General features: G+C 43.0%; 1 protein-coding gene across 1 annotated transcript in view; it reads right to left on the reverse strand.

Annotated features, from left to right (window-relative positions):
• Positions 1-21,120, reverse strand: part of KIF5C (kinesin family member 5C) — a 141,879-nt gene that overhangs the window by 35,462 nt on the left and 85,297 nt on the right. The window contains exons 11-12 of the mRNA XM_047085709.1: positions 12,407-12,555; positions 2,059-2,234 (exon numbers count right to left, since the gene is read on the reverse strand). Of these exons, the coding sequence (XP_046941665.1) occupies positions 2,059-2,234; positions 12,407-12,555 (325 nt within the window). The remainder of the gene's footprint in view (positions 1-2,058; positions 2,235-12,406; positions 12,556-21,120) is intronic.

Below are 21,120 nucleotides of genomic sequence, written 5' to 3' on the forward strand. Positions count from 1 at the left end.
TAAAGGGCTAAGACCGAACAGGATGACCACAGGACTCGGGAGCCAGAAGATACACAGCCTCATTCCTGCTCTGCAGGGAATGTGAACTTCGGGGGAGTCACATAACCACCCTGGGCTAGCTGCTCATCTGGATCCAGATGCTTTCAGCTCTACCACTCAATAATCTATGAAGATGCCATGTCCCAAACATGGCAAACCACCTATCTCATCCAAACCACCTATCTCATCAGAAGCATGAAATACCTTCTAGAACTTTTAAGAGGAGGACAAGTAACAATGATGGCTGATAAAGACATAATGAGGCAGACCACGGGTAGTCACTAAGGTCAAACCACCAGCTTTGGTGCCCTCTAGGGCTAAGGAGCTCAGTGCTCTCTCCGATCTCAGCAACCCCCTATGAGGGACCACAAATGCTAACCTCAAAATGTGTGCGTTTGAGGGTCTTCAAAGCATACGCCATCGGAGAATAATACAACAGGAAGTGTTCTGGGCTGGTCATCAGGGGGCAGAAACTCCAGGGTCAGCTCTGCCAGCTACCAACCAAAAAGCCCCAAGGCATGGCATTTTCCTCACTCGGACCCAGTCCTCATCACTACATTTCAGGAGCTGCATTTAAGACTCTAAAGTCTCTCTCAGATCAATGAAATTTGCTCATGCTACCAAGGTGAATGATCCCCATTCCAACCATGACAGGAGTCTATTCATAGAGAACAGAGTACAGAATCAGGTCATCATCCCTCATTCAAAATTCTCTGGGGATTACTAAAATGAACCCATCAATTCTAAAATGAAAAAAAAAAATCACAGTATGTTAAAACAATAGCATTTCTCTGGAGAAATCAAGAAATTGCATACATTGTTAACTTACTATTGATCTCCTTTTTCTCTGACTTTGAGGTTTTGCATAATAATATCTGGTTAGAAATGGAAGGATAACAGTGTGTCAAGCACCTAAAGGGCAATTAGCCCAGCTCTCTTGGGTGTGAATGTCTCATTAAATAGGTTACCAAAAAGGTACGGTCCCCCCAGTTTAACTCTGTCGTCACAATGCGAATTCCCAGGGTCACAGATAAGCAGAACTAGCTTCACATTCTGCTTGTAAAGGTGATACAGATACAGACGGAGCCTCACTCAGAATAGACAGGCTGGTAAGATTAATGGCAATGTTAACATAACAAAGCTGTTTCAGACAAACCAGAGGTGTCCCCAAACACTCTGAGCTGCACCACAACAGAAAAGATTAAATTGGACTAAAAATACCAGCAACCTTGATGAAATGAACTGAAAGGATTTAGAATATTCCAAGGGCAATATGCCAAGATCACGTGAAACATCAATTTAATTTCCTATGCCTCTGGGATCCCTAACCCGACCTTCACTGGGGATTAATGGTGCACAGCATTCTCCAAGGCCTCTTCTCCTCTGTTCCATCTTGTGCATTTACATGACTACTTGAGTCCCAGAGTGTACCATAAAATTGGACATCCCTAACCAGCGTGTTCAAACCACTTCATTCAAGAGTATGCCCCTGAAAACAGATTTACCAGTAAAGGAAACCTGTCAGACCACACACCGCGACCATTGGTTCCTCACCCAGGGCCTTAGAGCTGCATGATGAAAGTACACATTTCGCTTGAGGAGCCACCACCCTGCCCCTATAGCTGGCACTACTGTTGGAGTTTCAAGAGGTGAGGCAGAGGCCCAGAGAAGAACAGAAGGGACAATGAAACAAAGATCATGCACGCTTACACCACCCCCACTCTCCTGCAGTGATTAGCCCCGGTATAATGTCCAGAAGTGAAGACTCTGTCTATCTAGACTAACTCTCTAGTCTTCCAATCAAACTTCCATAAAAGCTTCCATTCCACATGAACTAGGTTCCCTGAGTCTGCCCAATCAAGAGCTAGGGTAGATACTAGGAAGACAGGCATAAACATCAGTCCGGAGCCCTAAATCAGCACCCCCACAGGGCTTGAAGCTGCTTCTGGCTAATCAGTCTAGAACCCGCCACCTCTCATCTTTGTACCAGAGTGAGGACCATAATCTTCAGCTACAGACCTTATCATCCAGTTGTCTGTAGAGACTGGAGATCTCCTCGTCGTACTTCTCTTTCTCCTCTGCAGAGATGCCAGCAACAACAGGAGCAATATTGTCTATGATGGGGGTGTTATCGCAGGGCTCCAAGGTCTTCTGGTCTTTAGCACTGATCTGTTCATCCTCAGGCACAGCTTCTCCTGCAAAGCACAACGAGAGGAGTTGGGGATTGAAGAAATTCAGCATGCAACCCTACAGGAAGAATTCCAAAAATAGTCACTCCCGTGAAAAGACATGGAGAACACAATAAAGAGCTGTTGTAGAGAGTCATAGCTTGTGTTCTTTCTATTTGACAGGAAAGGTTGTAGTTAATTGGCCAAACTAGTCTAAGGAAGAGGAGGACTATATAATACTCCCTCTTGTGATGCATCACTTAAGTACACTGGCTCCATCAACTACACAAGCTCCTAACTAATCCAGCTTGCAATGACATCCACAACTTTTTGCATACACTTTCCTTTTGTTGGGGAATATTCTGGGGCTTTACTAGACTCATATTCTATGTAGTGGTTGATTCACAGGGAAACAGACCTCTGAGGTATCCTAATTACCAATTAATTAGGTTACCGTTTCATTAAGAGAAACAGCCAAATCAAGGAACAAATTCACCACTATTGACAAGAACACTGCAGGGCCATAATCCTCTGAATCTGAGAGTCCCTGAATCTGAAGGAGAAAATCAGGGTAGCCCTGGACCCAGGAGCTCTGACTGACATAGCATAAACACACATCCTACTACCATCCTCTCCCCTAGGAGGTCAGAATTAATTGGCTCATCTGGAGAGTTCAAATAGAATAATTTCTTATGATGTCAAGTAGACCCAAGAAAAAAAGAAGCAGCCAATCCAGAATATCGTGCAGAGACCCTGCCTACCACTTCTAAGTTTGCAAAGTAGCACACAGCCCTTCTCGATCTACAGAATGGCCTTTTGTTGAGGCCTTTGGAGGCAGCATTACCAAATCTGACAACTCAAATTGAGGGAAAAAGTGAAGTTCTCCAGCTGGTCAGTGGCCACCCCATTGAGAAAATCACCTTGCAAAGACAGGCCGCAGAAAAAGGATTCTATGAAAACCATGTGGCCCAACTGAGTCTCTCAAACATCTTTTTGGAAAGCAAAGCAAAACCAAACATACTTTTCCATCACAGTGTTTACCATCAACTTCACACTCAGTTTGCTACAATCACTGAGTGTCTGCAGTGTTCCAAGCCTCACCCAGTTCTCAGCCCCTAAAATGCATTTGGTGGAAAGTCCCCAGGAAAACTGCCCTAAGACAGAAATAATTTCTCCCAAAAAATTAAAAATAAATAAATAAATAATAAAAGACAGAACTGGATCCCCTAATCGATGGCTTCATGAACAGTATGCATCATGCGTCAAGAAAGCCACCTGAACACTGCACACATTTACCTCAACATAAACAAAACGCTTTGTGATGGCTTAGCTTTGCTCCTTCAGGTTCCATTATCTCCCTTGATAATTACAAAATGGTAGGAAGACTCTCCTGTCAAAAAAAATTAACATCCAATGATTTCACCAGTCCCATTTGAAGCAAAACCTGGAATAAACAATTCCTTTGCTGAATAGAAACTGAGCCAACCCTTTTTCCTTCTAAAGCTCAACTAGACTGTACTGTACCTGTGCCTTTTTCTAAAATTATTGACCTGAAACAAAACCAGAATATCAGAGTAGCCTTTGAACTGAACCTGAACCAAATCAATATTTCATTCAGTTCCAATTCCTGGTTTAAAACATCCATCAACGACCTCAGTGCGCAGACTGGACCTCATCCAATTAAAGGATCTATATTCTCTACAGCCTGCTAAATCCACAGGCTGTCAAAGCAGTACCATATTCTAGTTCCTAAGGACTTTTTTGTTTTGTTTTACTTAAATATATCTTTGTCTAACCATAGATTATATACACAAAAACTCTAAAGCCCTCCTTCACCCCTACCTCCCAATTCTATTCCTTCTCCAGAGAAATTTACCACCAACACTTTGGTAAATCCTTCTCCTATTTGGGTTATGACCGTATCTCAAATTTTTCAGCTCTATCTTCTGAACTTTGTCAACAGGGCATTCCAGTATGGCATAAGTTTAATCTTCCAGCTTGGGGCGCCTGGGTGGCGCAGTCGGTTAAGCGTCCGACTTCAGCCAGGTCACGATCTCGCGGTCCGTGAGTTCGAGCCCCGCGTCGGGCTCTGGGCTGATGGCTCAGAGCCTGGAGCCTGTTTCTGATTCTGTGTCTCCCTCTCTCTCTGCCCCTCCCCCGTTCATGCTCTGTCTCTCTCTGTCCCAAAAATAAATAAACATTGAAAAAAAAATTAAAAAAAAAAAATGAAGTAATCTTCCAGCTTAAGCATGATGAAGGTGAATTTCTTAACTGTACTAGACCGGAAATCAGCCAGAATATGATCCTATTATCCTACGCCAACTTGCCCCAAGACAGACGCAAGATACAAACACATCTGGAAGAGACATAGTCCCTGTGTTCTTTGGTTCCACATGGCCGAGAGCCAGTGCCACTATGAGGCTGGGGTGTGCTAAGGAGCCGCCCAGGGCATGTTTTGATCCATGTGAGTGGGTAGGAGCCAGGGATGAACCCCTATAACCTAGCGGCAAGTGACCCTAAAGCAATCACAGCATCACTAAGTACCAGAGGGGTCCAAGAATAGAGCAGTTCAGCAAACAACCAACGCTGCTACGAGGCACCCTGAAAGTAATCAACAAACCTCATTAACATCTCCAGTGCTGTGCTGGGACGCTGAGCCACACTGCACCTTTTAACTGATCTAATTAATCACCAGCCCATCTCCTGCTTAACTTCTTCATCTGCTTTTTGTAAAGGAGAAAATAATGCCTTTGACACGGCATTGTTCTAAAGATTTAATTAAAATAGTATATGTGAAAAAACGCTGAAGGTATTATGGTTTAAAGTCCATCTCTTATCTCCTCCTCTCCCTAACGAGTTGTCAACTCTCCAGGCTTTGCAGATAAATTATTTTTACTTATTCTGAGATTACTGTTCCTGAGGTCTTCACAATACCTTTGTGGCTGTAGCTCAGTTCCAAAAATAAAACACAATGTAGCTACAAAAGTCCCTTCCAGGTTTATTTTTATTATTACTAAAACAATATTTGAAACCTATAGCAGACTTTCTGGTTTGTCTTGAACAATTCTCTGAATCAAAGCATCAACATATCCCCCACAAAGCTACATCTAAACAAGGCGCTCTTCCCAGTTTATATTCCAAAGGTCAGGCAGTCAGGATTATTTTTTGCAGCAGCCGTTCAGGCCGAGAAGAACAAAGCAGCAACACGCAGGAACAAAAGCAGCAGGCATCTGTGGGAGAGCACAGCTCCTGCCTGGAGAGGAACCAAGAGCTGGTTTTCCCAAACACTGCTACCCTTCAAAGGACCGAGAAAATGACTTCCAGAAGTGTCCCTGGTAACTACACTGTCCAGCTCACAAACACGTCTGGGGGTTGTAAATTCCCAACACTACGCGAGACCTGACACTAGGCAATCTGTCTCCATGGCAATCTCACCACGTTAATCGAGAATATTCCCTGCACTGCAGTGGACTCAGTCTCTGGAGAAGCCCCCACGAGGTGATTACGGAACAACTGATTGTAACAAGGCAGACAGCTGCAAACAAACCCTGGAGGAAAAAAAAAATGTCCTGAAATCTGGTGGTGGGAGACCGGAAAAGGACCACCAAATGAAGATGAGCATCTATTTTTATTTTTATTCCCTTTTTCGCATTAAAAGCAAATTTCTCTTAGTTCATCCCCTGAGGCTTTGTACCTGCTGTCTATAGGGAAAGAGCTTATAATATTGTAAAGCATCGGACTTTTTACAACGAAAACTCCCCCCACTTCCATTAGAATCCTTTCCCTTCTTTAAATAAGCATTCTGGCATTTCCTATTGTCAGATGTAATTACCTGTAAGGACTAAAAAGATTTGTGTGTACACAGGAGCATTCGCTTAGAGCACACCTACAAGGTTTGCAGAGCATTTTAATTATAAAATGAAACCCCCCGAGGGCATAAATCACATTCCTACAAAAAAGCAAAAATCCATCAATTGCAATAAACAAGAATGACAGACTGATCAAAAATACTCGTTAGGGCTATTAGTTAAAAAATCTAAAAAAGGCTTTTTAGTGTTTTGTTTTTTTCAAAAAAAAAAAGAAGAAAACCATTAGACTGCCAGTAATTCATTAAAATTTCACACATGAAATAGCAACGAGCTAGTTATCCTTTTCATAAATTGAGTCCCTAAAGCCTCTGGAGAACATAGAAAGGTAATTGCATTCTCTCTGCAACTCCAGGGGCAGAGATTTGCTGGTCACTCACAGCTTCCGTCAGAAACCACAGCAGATCTGGCAAAGGAGGTGCTCTCTTTTAGTACCAATTAAAGAGGCCCAGTGGCAGACCTAATGGTAGGTAATTTCTATATCAAAGAAACTAAAAGGAAATCTTTAAGTTGCCAGATGGGTAAGAGCAGCTGGCTACAAGATGTCATTATATAAATGTGTGGTTTAAAAAAAAAAAAAGTCATTCCTTTATGGGATTATTTTGCACACAAATAGCATCTCTCACCCTAGTTCCTAAAAATATTGTAAGCAGCTTAAGACATTCTCTAATCCCTTCTAGAGTAATTTTATAATAAACTGGTCACACAGGACTCTAGAATCTCTTTACATTCCTGACCTCTTGACTAGCCCACACCATTCTCTTAGTGGGCAGTATTTCTACTCGTGTTGAGCCGTGCTCTCAAAAGAAGGAAGAGAGCCTAACAGATGGGATCTCTCAAATGAAACGCTAACCTTTGCGATGGTCAGGAGTCCAGGGCAGGGGGGTGGGGGTGGGGGGTGGACAGCATCTTTGACATCTCTACTGCTAAAAGAGCAAACTGTATCCCAGCTACGGAGGCCACGCAGTCCCACAAAGCCCCAGATCAGACTCCACGTTACAGATTTAGCCAGTTAGGAAACCAAGCCTGCTGGCCTGGCAGGTTTTAAATTTGGAAAACAAATCTGTTCTAGAGATTGCCGATTTTTCCACGCCTTCCCAGGCTGTGATGAAATAATTTCTTTGCATGACTTCAGCAGATGGGGTAAATCTACATCCATTCTGTTACTTAATATTATATTTAATCATTCAAGAGACACGGCAGAGGTGTCCTACTCTCTGTCGGGTCATTTCCCTCCACCCTCGACACCTGGATTTTCAGGGCCTCCTTTTCTGGCTTAAGCCCTTGTAAAATGTGACCAGTTTTTAAAGGGCAAGATTGAAAGAAGTATCAGAAAGGAAGGCATGTGTAAAGACTGACTCCACAGCAATGGGGGGATCTGTGCGTGGAACTGTGCGCCCATCCCCCTTCCGAGGGTCACAGCCCTGGGCTTTCAGCCCTCTCTTCCCATCCTCCCCATTAAGAATCTTCTGGATAGACTGGAAGATGGCTGCAGGGTGAACTGGGAGCCATAATTCACTCTGAATCCAACTCTCTAAGTCTATCCCCATTTATAGGGTTGTTCAAGTCTTTTCCATGCATATGATGAACAAACAACAGAACTGGAAAAAAACAATCCTGCTTCTGGCAACTGCCCACTCCATCTATCTGTCCTTAAGCAAGTAGGCTGAACAAAATTCCTGAGGCTGAAGCTGCCAGCAAAACTTCCAGATTCAAAGGACTGTCAGTCGATTTCAGCCCACAAGATGTCACTAGCAGATCGTAGCGGACAGGTGTTTTCCAGTCACTGAACGCCCATTCTCATTTCAGAACCGCAACTTCCTTGTGAAGAATTACATCTTCCAGTGCAGGCAGGTTTGCTCAGAAGACACAGGCCTGAGAAGCAGAGGGCCCTAGCCTTCCTCAACCAAAGCACACCACCCCCCACAGTATCCCCCTTCTCTCTCCCAGGGCGTCTGGGTCTCAACCATATAATTCGAGGAAGGGGGAAAATACTCAAGAGGGGAGTCATGCCAGGTGTGACCCCTTAAGAGCTCTGTTGCCTGAGTCTCTGGAGTAGCCCCAGCTTTGCCGGGTGAGCCTGGTTCCTTGGCTGTTCTTTGGTTCTGGGAGTCACCCACAGACTTCTAATGCTTTCCTGTTTTGTTTAAGCTAAGCAGGGTCATTCCTGTCCCTTGCAACCCAAAGAGCCTGGCACTGTGAGGAATGGAGTGGCTCTCCTTATGCCTTCTTTGTAAAAACAGGGCATGGCCTCCCCTTTGGCCAGCACCCGCATGCCCTGAGCCACCTGGCCTTAATGCCAATGGCAGAAATTAATTAAGGCTGGGTGTAGGTACACACATTAGGAATCCCAGGCCATCTTCTGAGAATCAACATTCTACTCTGTCCAGAGGAGGAAACTGCTAGGCTCTCATTCTAAAGTAGCCCATTAAGCTACAAGGAGCTGAAAACTGAAAACTTGTACTGGCGAGGGTCTGGGGGAGAACTTGCCTATAGGCAAGTAACAGGATCGTATTTCACAACTTCGAAGGACTTCAGCGGGAAATGCTCTCTCCTGTGGTACGGTCCCATTCCAGCCAACTGTAGCAACTTCTTCACTCTACATGGTTTGCCATCGAGACATCGTGTTATTTTACCTTTCCTACTCCTTTGTAGTCCTCCCTCATTCTGTAGAACAGCAAAAAAGGAAAAGCGGAGGCGTGGGTACACACGCACAATTTTTCTCTGCTATATTCCCTCTCTCCTGCTCTCCCACAGCTGGAGTAGAGCAGCCAAACTTTTCAAATTATAAACACACCATGCAAGGATGGAAAGCTCTTTCCCAGCGGAGAATGCATACAATGGACAATGCTGCTTTAATGCGTTCAGCCCACAAGTGGCTGACTCCTAGAGTTTAGAGCCAATGTGTGTGTCAAATTTCAAAAGAAAGTTGGAAATATCCTGCCACTTGGATTTTAGTGGGGGGGCGTCACCTCTGCTCTCCTTCTTCACCTCTCAAAATCCCAGCTCTCCAGTTGGCACAAACCAGCCATGTTCTCAGGACTAGGAGGAATTAGGTCTGGTGCACGGGACGCTGCTGAGAAGCTTCCAGTCCCTTCTTTCCTGGGGTGACATTTGTCACACTCCTCTGGCCCAAACACAAATCACTAGGGCTATGTGCAGGCTCCATAGACAACAGAGAGACAATGAACTCAGCACTCAACTGCCCTACATTCAGATCCCTGCTCTGTCAGTGACTGAGTCACCTTGGGCACATCTTCTAGCCTGTCAAAACCTCAAGGGCTGCCTGCGGATTACACGGCCAGCCTAGGAACATCACAAAAAGCCAGGGCCGTTTTGTCGTATATGTGACATGGAGTTAATCCTTGAGATAATCCTTCAACTCACAGCTGGTCAAAGGACAGCTCCACGATGCCTCTATCTGCCTCCGTCCTGCCTGAAATCTGTATCACTGAAGGTGGATCTCTACACTTGAAAACTTCTGCTTTCAGAAAAATGACCTTTAAAATGCAGATGTGCAGAGGTTAGCTTGCAAGAACAGGAGAGCTCTGCAGATCCCCCTTCTCCATCACATTCATTCAGTGATTACATGGCAGTGGTGGAGGGGGGTCCCTCTCAAGACTTTCTCCCTCTCCTCTTCCCTGCCCTCTCTCTATAGGGGACCTCACCCCTACCTATGCCTTCAGGCACTTCCTAAAGCTCAACTCTCACATTTCTTTCCTTAGCTCAGCCAGAGCCTCTGAGCTCTAGACCTCTGGACTTAACTTATTTGACATTTTCACTTGGATTATGCCACAGGTACCTCAAACTCCCTTCCTCATCTCCCTGGTCTCCAGTCTGGTTCTTCTCTGGTGTTTCTTGTTTAGATGAATGGTTCCACCCTCCATCTAACTCGGCAAGCCAGAAAACTTGGCACTCTGCCTTCCCATGGCCAGCTCCTCCCCAAGATCTGCTAATTTCACCTCCTAAATACGTCTCTCATCCAGCCATGCCTCTCCCTTTCCATCTCCACATCTCTCAGTTCAACTATGCAGCCTCATCCCTGGAAGACCATCCTTGTTCCTGGCCCTCCTCCCACCCTCTCTACTCAATTCTCCAGCACAACCAATGGAGCTTTGAAAATGCAGATCTTATCATATGATCTTCAGTTTAATATCCTCGAAGGGCTTCTCACTGCTTCCCACATAATGACCAAAATCCTGAGCAAAGACTATTCAGCCCTGCAGAAGACAGGCCTGCCTACCCCTCCCGTCCAGCTCGGGCCAGTAGTGCCTCACCCTGGCTCGCCACACTGGCCTTCCTGCTGCCTCCCCACTTCAGGGAGCCCCTCAGGGATGTTGTAAATGTGGCTCCCTCCACCCTGACCCCCACTTCTGCCTTGGTGCTCCTAACTGCTCTGTTTCTCTCAGATCTTATTCCCTAGGTCACTTACCGAGGGAAACCTGCACTGACTCCCAAGTCAAGATGTGGGCCCCTGTTATAATACCTTTTAGTACCTTATGCTTTCTTTTAGGTATGCAGCATAGACATGTTTATTGATTGTGGCTGAAGTCTGCCTTCCCTATCAGACTGTAAGCTCCGTAAGGGCGCAGACCATGACTGACAGCTCACCCTTTCCACTCCAGCGCTGGATTAAACACGTTTATGTGATACGTTTATGGAAGTCTATCATGTGCCAGAAACCATACGTGAGTTTTCCCCAATTATGTACTTAAGGACTTATATAGGATCTCACCCTGCAGGCCACGGAAAACAGTGTATTTCTAGGTAGATCTGCAAGGTGGGTGGAGCAGGGCAACAATTAAAATGACGCCAAGTGAAAAGTCCAAAAGCAAGGTGAGAGTGCCCAGGCAACAAGGGGAGGATCGAGAACTGCAGGGTGAGAGCCTGGCAGGTGCCAAGAGGGGGCAGAAAAAAAACAAGGCTAGCTGTCCACTCCACAGTGTTCCAAGGCCAGTCTCCCTCTCTTTACCAAAAGGCTTTACTGAATGTTCCAGTTGCCCAGCAGAGAACTGACCCGAGAGGATCCCAGAAATAGAACAAAACCTCATACAGCCGCTCCCTGCCTTGCCAACCATCCCTCCTCACTCTCCTACTCCTGCCAAACTGCAAGGAAGCATGCATCGGCCCCAGGTGCTGAATTATTCAATTATTCTAGCAGCTTTCAAAACACGTGTGCAGCTAGAAAATCTCCCAAAAAGCATCGTGTTATTTAGGCTACTAGGTCACTTCTTGAACCTCTCTTGGATCCTGGTTTGCCTCACAATTGTTTTTCAATCAAATAGTAGGTCATTGACACCCCACCTTCCTAGCAAAACACAGTGGCAAACACGGACTCACAAGACGGTCTGCCACTAACTGTGCTGTTACAGTCACAAACTGGCGGGTCCCATCCCGCTCCTGCATAGCGGCTCTTACGCTCACCCAAGAGAGACTGAAGTCGGCTGCAGCACCTCAAATACGTAGTGGACACAGCAGCAAAGAATCTGAATCTCCAGCTATCCACTGTGCCCTGACACACACACACACACACACACACACACACACACACACACCAACCTGCTTATTTCAGTTAAAAATAAAAATAAATTAAAAAATAGAAAGACTTCTACCTTCTAACTTCATCACAATGCTAAAATTTCTGAAATAATCTGCCCGCACTTGGATCTGGAAACCCCTCTTCAACGCCTCACCCACAACCCACCCACCCAGTGCATGTCAGCTCTCTGAGATATTTTCTTCGAGTAGAACAAACCAAAGAGAATTTTTTTGGGGAAAAAGAAAAAAAGCTAGTCACGAAACAAGCCTGTAAGACTCCATTTTAGCACAGAGCTTCTTCAAGAGCCCTCTATTTCTGTCTCTGAAGAAGCAGAGCACGATCAGTTGGGCCCAGAAAAAAAAATGCAAATATTTGCCAGAGGGGACTTTTAACCCCAAATCAATTATAAAACTCACATAGGAGAGAAGGACATTTTTCATTTAATCAAAAGCAATCTGAGCCACAACGTCTCGGGCACTGCCCTCTAAACCTCAAACATGGCTACAGGAGGGAAGCACAATAATCAGATAGGGGAGCATCTCATTGAAAATAGATTAAGGCAACTTTGCAAATAGTCGCTTGCCCACAGTAAGCATACATGTGAGCCGAGTGACGGGGTCGGGTGGGGAGCTATGCCAGGCAATGAGAAAACGTCACTCATTCCACAGGTTGTTGCAAGGCAGGACCAAGTTCCACCCTCATCCCGTCCTTCCCAAGTGTCCCAGGAGGCCAGCTGTCCTAGGAAAAGGAAAACACACATCCGTGCCTCTTTCTTCCTCTCCATTCTTCCTTACCGTTTCTCCATCTGTTTAGCTCCATCTCCAGATGCTGGATAACATTCTTGAGAGTCTTGTTTTTCTCTTTCTCTTTTTCATATTTCTTCTTCCATTCTTCCGCTGTCAGTTCCAGGTTCACGGAGACTGTATTCTTGATGGTCTTAGCCCTGAGGTCAAAAGCATAAGGGAAAAAATTCTGAGGGTAGCTATTATCATTACCTAAATCATGAATACAATTAAGCCTCAAATGCTTTCACATTAGAAGGCTGTGACTGGGGTAGCAGAAGGGGTCCTGGGACCTATCACCCTCCTAACTGCCCCGAAGGTTCCAAACTCACCATTTCCTTTTCTCCTTTACCTCCTGCCAGCCTAAATCCCATGGACTTTCATTTGAATTGTCTCCCAGGGCCATCACTCTCTGTTATATGTTCTCAGCCCTGACTTATGGTGATAGTCTTTCTCAAGCATTCAGCAGTCTCCTCTGCCAGGTCCGTCTTCTTATGTAAGAGTTTCCTTTCCATCCTAACATTTACTAACATTTATGAAACACTGGGGTTTGTCAGGACAATGGAGACAAAGTCTGTGGCCTCGTAGGGCATACAGTTTCTCACGTCAACGATACACAGACTGAAATAGTGCAATCAGATGTTTCTCTTACATTTGGTACCTACAATCAACCTCGCTGTGTTGAACACATGCCAACACGTGTTTCCCGGGACAGGTGGGTCACTTAGCCACTTTTGGCCAGCGAGGTAAAACCAAGGCTCCCCGCTGAGCACAGGCCCCTGTCACAGGCGATTGTCACCGTGTAAGAGTGGAGGGCCCCTGTTCTCAGTCCATCCCATTGTTCAGGGAAAGTCAGAAGTTGATAATTTTATTTGTATCGCCTAGTTTAAGACAATTTTGAAAAATAATGTGTGAGGCAAATAAATATGTCTAAGGGCCACCATCTGTTCATTTCTAATATGAGACATGCAGTGAATTTCTAGGGCATATGACTGGGGAATGTGACCCCACACTGGATGTCTGGACAGTTACTCAAGGGAAACTTGATGAGAGCAAAGTCAGGACAGCTCTGGCTGATACTAAAAACGACACGATTCACCCAGCTTTGTACAGAAATGAACACACAAGCAGATGTGTCCGACTGAAATGTAAATTGACCACAGCAGGATCCCGCTTACTCTTTACTTCTTAAGAAGGCAAAAACTTCATTTAAAAATGTGATATTCTGTTTTATTTGCTATTCACTTTTCCAGTTTAAACTCCCACAAGTTCTTGTACTGTCATACTTGCCAGCATTATCTGATGTGTGATTCAGGTTAATTACTGTTGTCATGAAATGCCATTTTGGACATGATTTCTAATTCAGTGAAAGAAATTCACCAGCCCGCACCAGGGCTACAGATGTCACTCCAAAAATTAATTCCTAAAGCAGACAACTAAATAACCCAACTGTCAAAAGAGGAGTTAAATGATTTCAGCGTAAGACTCCGCTTAAGAATTAGTAAAGTTCTCCCTTGTTCATTGCAGCTTGAGGCTGCTGTCCCCAGAAGTGCTTCAACTCTAATTTTTCACATAGCGGCAATTTTATTACTAGTGTCAGTCTATGCCAGCTTGACACTCTCACCTCACCTTCTAACATCCTCAGCCGGCAGTGTGGATGCTTCTCTGTGCAAACACGGACACTGCAGCGTGCATTATCAACTCAGTAAGTCAAAAAGTGAAAAATGACCTATGGCTAAAATGCTTGTGGGCATTTAAGGGTACACTTTGAGGCTACTGGTCTCACTTTTTAAATCATAAAGAGTCTCTTGATGATTTGCATTGATACCAGAAAGAGAAGGAGAGAGCCTTCCTGCTATACTCAGGCAAGTTTAGCCGGAAGTACACTGTTGTGAGCAGACCCAGCAAGGTTATCACTGGCGTAACTAATCCTCATTCTCAAAATTCCTTTAAGCTGTCCAGAAAATTCTTCTTCCACTTTCATACTAATCAAGGTACTGGCAGGAAACAGATGGCCTGTTCTATTGCATAATTTGGGAATTTGCCAAAGGTATGAGAAGGGTGTTGGGAAGTAACAATGAACAATGTGTGCCCCAAACCAGTGGTGGGGAACCATCACCACCGAGGCAGGGAACTCTAAGAAGGTGGTTGGCCACTGGCATCTGTAACAGCCTTTAATCTGAGGACACAGCCGACCCAAAGTGACCCTGCAGGGGAAGAGCCAAAAAACCAATACCCTGACCTCACTTTCTTCTCTTCTGATAACCTGCCCATGTTTTTCCCCATTGGCAGAACCCAGTGTGAAGCCAGAGGCAAAGACAGCCCATTGCAGTTGTCCAAACAGGTCGCTGTCCCAGGGCCCAGAGCAGGGCACAAATGGTACAGAAATGACCCACAGGAGCATTGGGAAGATATAAATCCAAGCTCTCATTTGGAACTCTTAACAATGGTGGGAAACCCTGTCTCATGCGACTGCCCTAGACTTCATTTCATTCCAAACGGAACAGTGGCATCCCAAATGCCTTTCCATCCACTAAAGCTAGAATTTGAAGAAATCAGCCAACATTGACTGGATAAGATGCCAATTCTTCCCAGAATTGTTCTATAGCTTTTAAATAATCTCAAATAAAACCCCAGGAGGCTTGCATATGTGTTTAGAAATCAACAACCTGATTCTAAGATTTACAAAGAAATGCAAAAAAGCTAAGAATAGCAAAGACAATTTTGAAAAATGAAGTTAAAGAGTAGAATATCAGCACTTATTATACAGCCACAGTAATTAACAGAGACTGAATAGTCCAGAAACTTTAGAAAAGAAACAGAATGGATCATCCAGAAACAGATACTAGCCTACAAGGTCATCTGATTTACAACAAGGTGCCCATACAGCACAAAGGGAAAGGATGGTCCTTTCAGTACATGGTGCTGGAGGAAGGGTGTGTGTGTGACCTTTATCCACTCCCCCAATACCATATAAAAAGTCTATTCCAGATAAATCATACACATAAATGTGAAAGGTAAAATAATAAAGCCTCTAGAAGAAAACAGGAGAATATCTTTAAGACCTGTGGTAGGTAAAGATTTCTCAATAGGACATAAAAGTAATTTGACTTAATTAAAATTTAAAAACTCTCCTTCATTAAAAGTCGCCATCCGAAGACTTAAAACATAAGCTACAAAGTGGGAGATGATATATGCAATACATACATCTGATAAAAGACTTAACCCAAAATAACCCCTATAAATCAATAATAAAAAAGCAGACAACTAGTGTAAAAACTGGGCAAAGATTTGAAAAGGCACTTCACAAAAGAAGTGTCAATAAATATTCTCAAAAAGGACACCTAACATGGTTAGCCATCAGGGAAATGTAAAATAAAATAATAAGATAACTTCTCACGCCCAACAGAATGGCTAGAAATTTTTAACTGATAATACCAAGTGTTGGTGAGAATGTACAGAGACTATAACACTCAGGTGCTACTAGAGGGAGTATAAATTATTCCAGGAATCTTGGAAAAGTCTTTGTACTATCTGCTAATGCTGAATATCTCATATCTATGAGTTAGCAATTCTACTCCTAGATACATAACCAACAGAAATGAGGACAAATATTTACCTAATGACATGACAAACAATGTCATAGTAACTTCACTTATAATATAAATGAAAACAGTCTAAATATCCATCAACAGTAGAATGGATACAATATATGCTATATTCATGCAATGAAATACAATACAACTAGGAAAAATGAAACTACTACTATACTTAACAATGTAGTGAATTTCAAAGCTATAATGTTATATAAAAGAAGCCAGACACGAAACAGTAGTGTATGTCATTATTTATACAAAGTTCAAAGACAGGCACTAGTAATTGATGTTGACAGAAGTCAGGATGACACCCTTGACAGCTGGGTATTAACCAGAAGGGTATAAGAGAAAGGCTTCTAGGATACTGGGTGATGGTTCTATGTGTACATATATTTGTAAAACTTTATTGAGTTGCATACTTGAATTTATGCATTCTATTGTATGTATGTTACAGTCAACAAAAAAAAAGTTAAAAATAAAGTGACATAGAAAGAAATCAAGTCAGATATAATGATTTCTAGATCATGGAATAAACTAGAGTCGCTAAGAGGGATACCTGAATCTCTGTGCGTGGAATTATTTCTTTCAAACAGAACAAACATTCTATCTAAGATGTTGAAACCAACCTCACAAAATGGAATAAAGAGTGTCTCAGTCTCTCAGTCCCATGAGAGAACCAGAGTAAAAAGACAATGAACACTTTTACTCTTTACCACGAACTTCAGGAAAATTTACAGAATAGAGGAACCTAATCATTAGATCCTATCTAATTTGGCCGTTCACAATTCCCTTTCCCCTGTGTGGATGTTTAGCTCATTGCCAGCAGGGTGGGTTGGATAGTGGTCTACTGGTTTTTTGCCTTGTCCACTTTAGAGCACATGCAAGTGTCTTCCAACTTTCACATTCTTTGCTCTTTATTTTGGTTTTCCATATACTTGCGAGCTATAATCACACTAAACATTATATCTGGACTCTGTTCAAATATAGTGAATCAACATGGATTCTGAGCACTCAAGGACTGTGTTATAGACACAAGTCAGGGACTTGTGAGTACATACACATGTGCATTTACTCTTCAACCTGGTTTCTGAAAGAATTTCAAATAGCTTACAAGGAAACATAAAATCAACAGGACAGCGGACAGTGAGAAACGCTCTTAAGGCAGGTTTTACGATTTTGCCTAGCGAAAGCTACATAGCAATAGTGGTACCACCCAGCCCCACAGTTCTGGGAGTTTATCTCCGTGATATAGGAAAACAAGCCAGTAATCTGCAGGAGACTTACTCTAGCGATGAATATACTGCTTGTTTATCATCCTTATAGGTCAATCTCACAGTAACAACATTTGGTGAATCCCGATGTGATCTGATCACTCACAAAGGAGCAGAGAAGTATCTTGAGTCTTCATTTCCAAAGACCTTCAAGGTCTTTCCACCAGAGCCCCCAAACTATATACAGAAATGAAAGCCTATTCCACAAGTTATATCCATAGCAGACACTGAGCAAAATGCTAACCAAAGGCTACTTAGGGGGACACCTTAATTAACCTCAGATATATATCCCAAAAGCAAAACCCATTCAGCACAAATGAGCCAAATCTTGAGGGTGCAGTTATCAGGTATCTGTTTAGCAGTCTTTCTTTGTTTTTGCTTGCTTTGGAGAGTCAAGCACTACTTAAATAATACATAATCCAGACTTGCCCCAGATATAATACTTCCTTTCCCCACAGGAAGGGAACAGGATCCAGTTTTTAAAAGATCTTAATGCTAATGAATGTTAGCCACCTTTGAAGAAAGCAGACCAAGCACAGCAAAGAGCAGAGGCCACAGCACATCTTCCACCTAGATGCCCAAAGGGAGACAGTCAGATAAGGATTCTTTTAGACATACTCCTCTGAGGAGCGGAAGGAAGACCCTGCCCCCGTGTCCTTGAGCATTCTGTTTCCTGCCCAGCACCTCCAGGTCCCTCTGTCACTGAATTTGCAGCTTACATGTTCAGAAGCACACATCCAGGCATCTAGGACTGCCGACCATGTCCATCTCTACCCTCTCAGTTAACCCCATGGGTGAAAAACTCTCTAGGCATTCTCACAATTTGGCCCTGAATCAAGCCCTTGTTGAAGAGGAGAGTCATAGAGCTACTTGGTTTGCATCACTCTGCCTGATAAATCCCATCCCTACCCAATTCCTCAATAACTGCCTATACTTGTACTTTCTGGCCATAGTCAGTTCTGAATGATATACACACTACATATCACTGGAATTTCTTCTCATTACTTTGGCCCCTCTGGAAGAGCCAGAAAGATGTTTGTTCTTGGCATCTTCCTACCTCTTGGTTTCAGCATTTTCCTTCCCTCTCCAGGTGTTTAGGATCGTACTGACATTTGAAAAAGGAGCTCCATACAACCACACACCTTCAATGCACAGATTGTCTCTGTAATGTGTGGGGTGGAAGGAGGTAGCCCAGCATCCTTCCCTATCAGTAAGGGTTCTCCAGAGAGACAGAACCAATGGCACAGATATAGGTACATAAATGATGAATAGATATCCATCCATATATATATCCATCCATATATATATATATCCATCCATATATATATATATACACACACACACATATATATCCATATATACATATATATATATATATCCATCCATATATATATACACATACATATATCCATCTCTATATCCATTCATATATATATATATCATCCATATATATATATCCATACATACATATATCCATATATATATATACCCATATATATATATACCCATATATATATCTATATCTATATCTATATCTATATCTATATCTCTCTCTATATATATATATATCTCCATATGGATATAGTATACATATATAGTATATATGTATAAGATATACCTTAGATTTCTGTATTTATTACATGATTGCAGAGACTGGAAAGTCCTGGACAGGCTGGCAGGGTTGAAACTCAGAGAAGGATTGATGGTGCAGTCTTGAGGCAGAATTTCTTCTTTGAGAAACCTCAGTTTTTGCTCTTAAGGCCTCCAACTGATGAGGCCCACCCATATTATGGATAGTAATGTGCTTTACTTCAAGTCAACTGATGGTAGATGTTAACCACATCTACAAAATACCTTCATAGCAACACCTAGATTAGTGTTTGGTTAAATAATTGAGGACTACAGCCTAGCCATGCTGACACATAAAATCATCACACCTTCTATTGTGCTCAGAGTCCTAGTTCCCTCATGAAACACCTAACCTTCTTCTGAAAACATGACAGATGCAAAGCACCTTGCCATTTCCTGGTGAGGCCATTACCTTGCTCCTGAGTGGGGGGTATAGGGAAGGAAAAATTAAAAGCTCCAAATTTTGTGTCTTTTGAAAAGCTCCAGTCTCCCGAGAAACACTGAGGAATTAGTGATTTGGATAAGGATTTGGCATCTGGTTAAACTTCTGTCACCCAGAGTATACCTCCCTCCAAAAATCAGCCTTATTGGTGTTCTAGCAACAGACATGCCAACTGGGAGTGATCTGAGTCTTTTTCCATTTTATGTTAACAGCATAGCCAAGGGTCTCCCTTCACCAAAGTGTCCACTCTTACCCTTGCAGATAATTTGTTATCATGCTCTAGTGACATGAGTTTAGCATGTACAGCACTCAGGACCAATGCAGCTGTCAAGAAACTGGGCAAGAGGTGGCACAATTTGAAAAAAAAAAAAAGTACACAGTATAAAAAGAAGAAATTACTTTCCCTAAATTATCAACTCTCCTTCCACATTCAACATACGAATAAAGCCTTTGAATTATTCATGCTACATCAATCAAAAGTCTTAGTGCCAAAGATGTGCTGATTCAGGCTTTCTCCAAACTGATTGGCCTGCCCCTTGGAGGCTTTACTACCCCAAATCAAGGTACGTTAAATAGGCTTCCGAGATAATTGGGTGATTCAAGTTCATACTTCTAAAACTAACAACAATCCTTTTCCAATGGTGCAATGAAAGTTCTTTGGAAGAGTAATTAAAGGCTAAAAAATAAAATGCTGGAAGCTAAAAGAAAAAAAATCAATGAAAGTGCTCTAATTTGAGTATCTTTTCTCCCTTAAAAGCCGGAAGTGTTCTGCTTTCCCACAGTCCAGCTTTTTGACTCTGGGCTGCCTGGAAATTCAAGTGTTCCCTCTCAAATAGATTAAAAGCTCTCTGAGAACACAGAAAATGGCTTCTGCTTCTTTTCTAGCACAATGCTGGACACTCAGAGACTAACGGGCACAGGCCTGACCAAATAGAAGAGGCAGCATTCACCACCAAAACCAAGAAACAGAAAATGTGCATTTTTTCCCTTTTAATTCCAGCACCCAATCGAGAATCCTAAAGAGCGCTGACTTGGTAGGCTGCCCTCAGGCATTTGTAGACTCTATCATGTTTCTACTGCTTCAAAGGACATACTATTGTTTTATTCAGGGCATCAATACGATAAAATCGCCTGGCAACAAATATGGAGTTTCTTCATGTCCTTGAAAGAACCACATAGGAATAATGAAGGAACCTTGTACAGCCCCAAGGTTTGACCACCCCTGCAACAGGAGTATAATGAACGCTCGTTACACTGAATTTGAGATGTGCCCAGCAGTCTTTTCTGAGTTCAAAGTGCTTAATCTCATTAGCTATCAGATACCATGTCTAATCCGATGTTCAGACTCGTGTCTGCTGTGTAATTGGGTTCAATGCGTATATTTAACAATAAAGCAGGTATTGGCCCCATAGAGAACTTAGATGTCCTTGAAGAATCCATTAACTCAGGGATCGAGGGAGAGGAACAAAAGCTCACACCTTTCTAATTATAGGCTGGGAAACAAACCAGATGTAAATCTAACCAAACTTCAGGACATAACGGTGTCATAGTTCAGCACCTTTCCTAATGTTCTAAGGAATCCTACACAATAAGCATTTGATTCATCCGTTCATTCATTCAATGAGTATTTACTTAATGACACTCTATTGTGTACTAGTTGTGCTGGCTGCTTGTTGGGACAACTGACGCTGATGATAAACCCAGTCCCTGCCCTCATGGAGCCCAGTGTCCATATGACTCTCATAAAAGATGGCAGACCAACCTATTCCAGTTGAAAAGATAACTGAC

Source organism: Lynx rufus, unplaced genomic scaffold (assembly GCF_022079265.1).
Source record: "Lynx rufus isolate CCGP_SWC_20201006 ecotype Redwood Valley unplaced genomic scaffold, mLynRuf1.p SCAF_2, whole genome shotgun sequence".
NCBI classification, from domain to species: domain Eukaryota; kingdom Metazoa; phylum Chordata; class Mammalia; order Carnivora; family Felidae; genus Lynx; species Lynx rufus.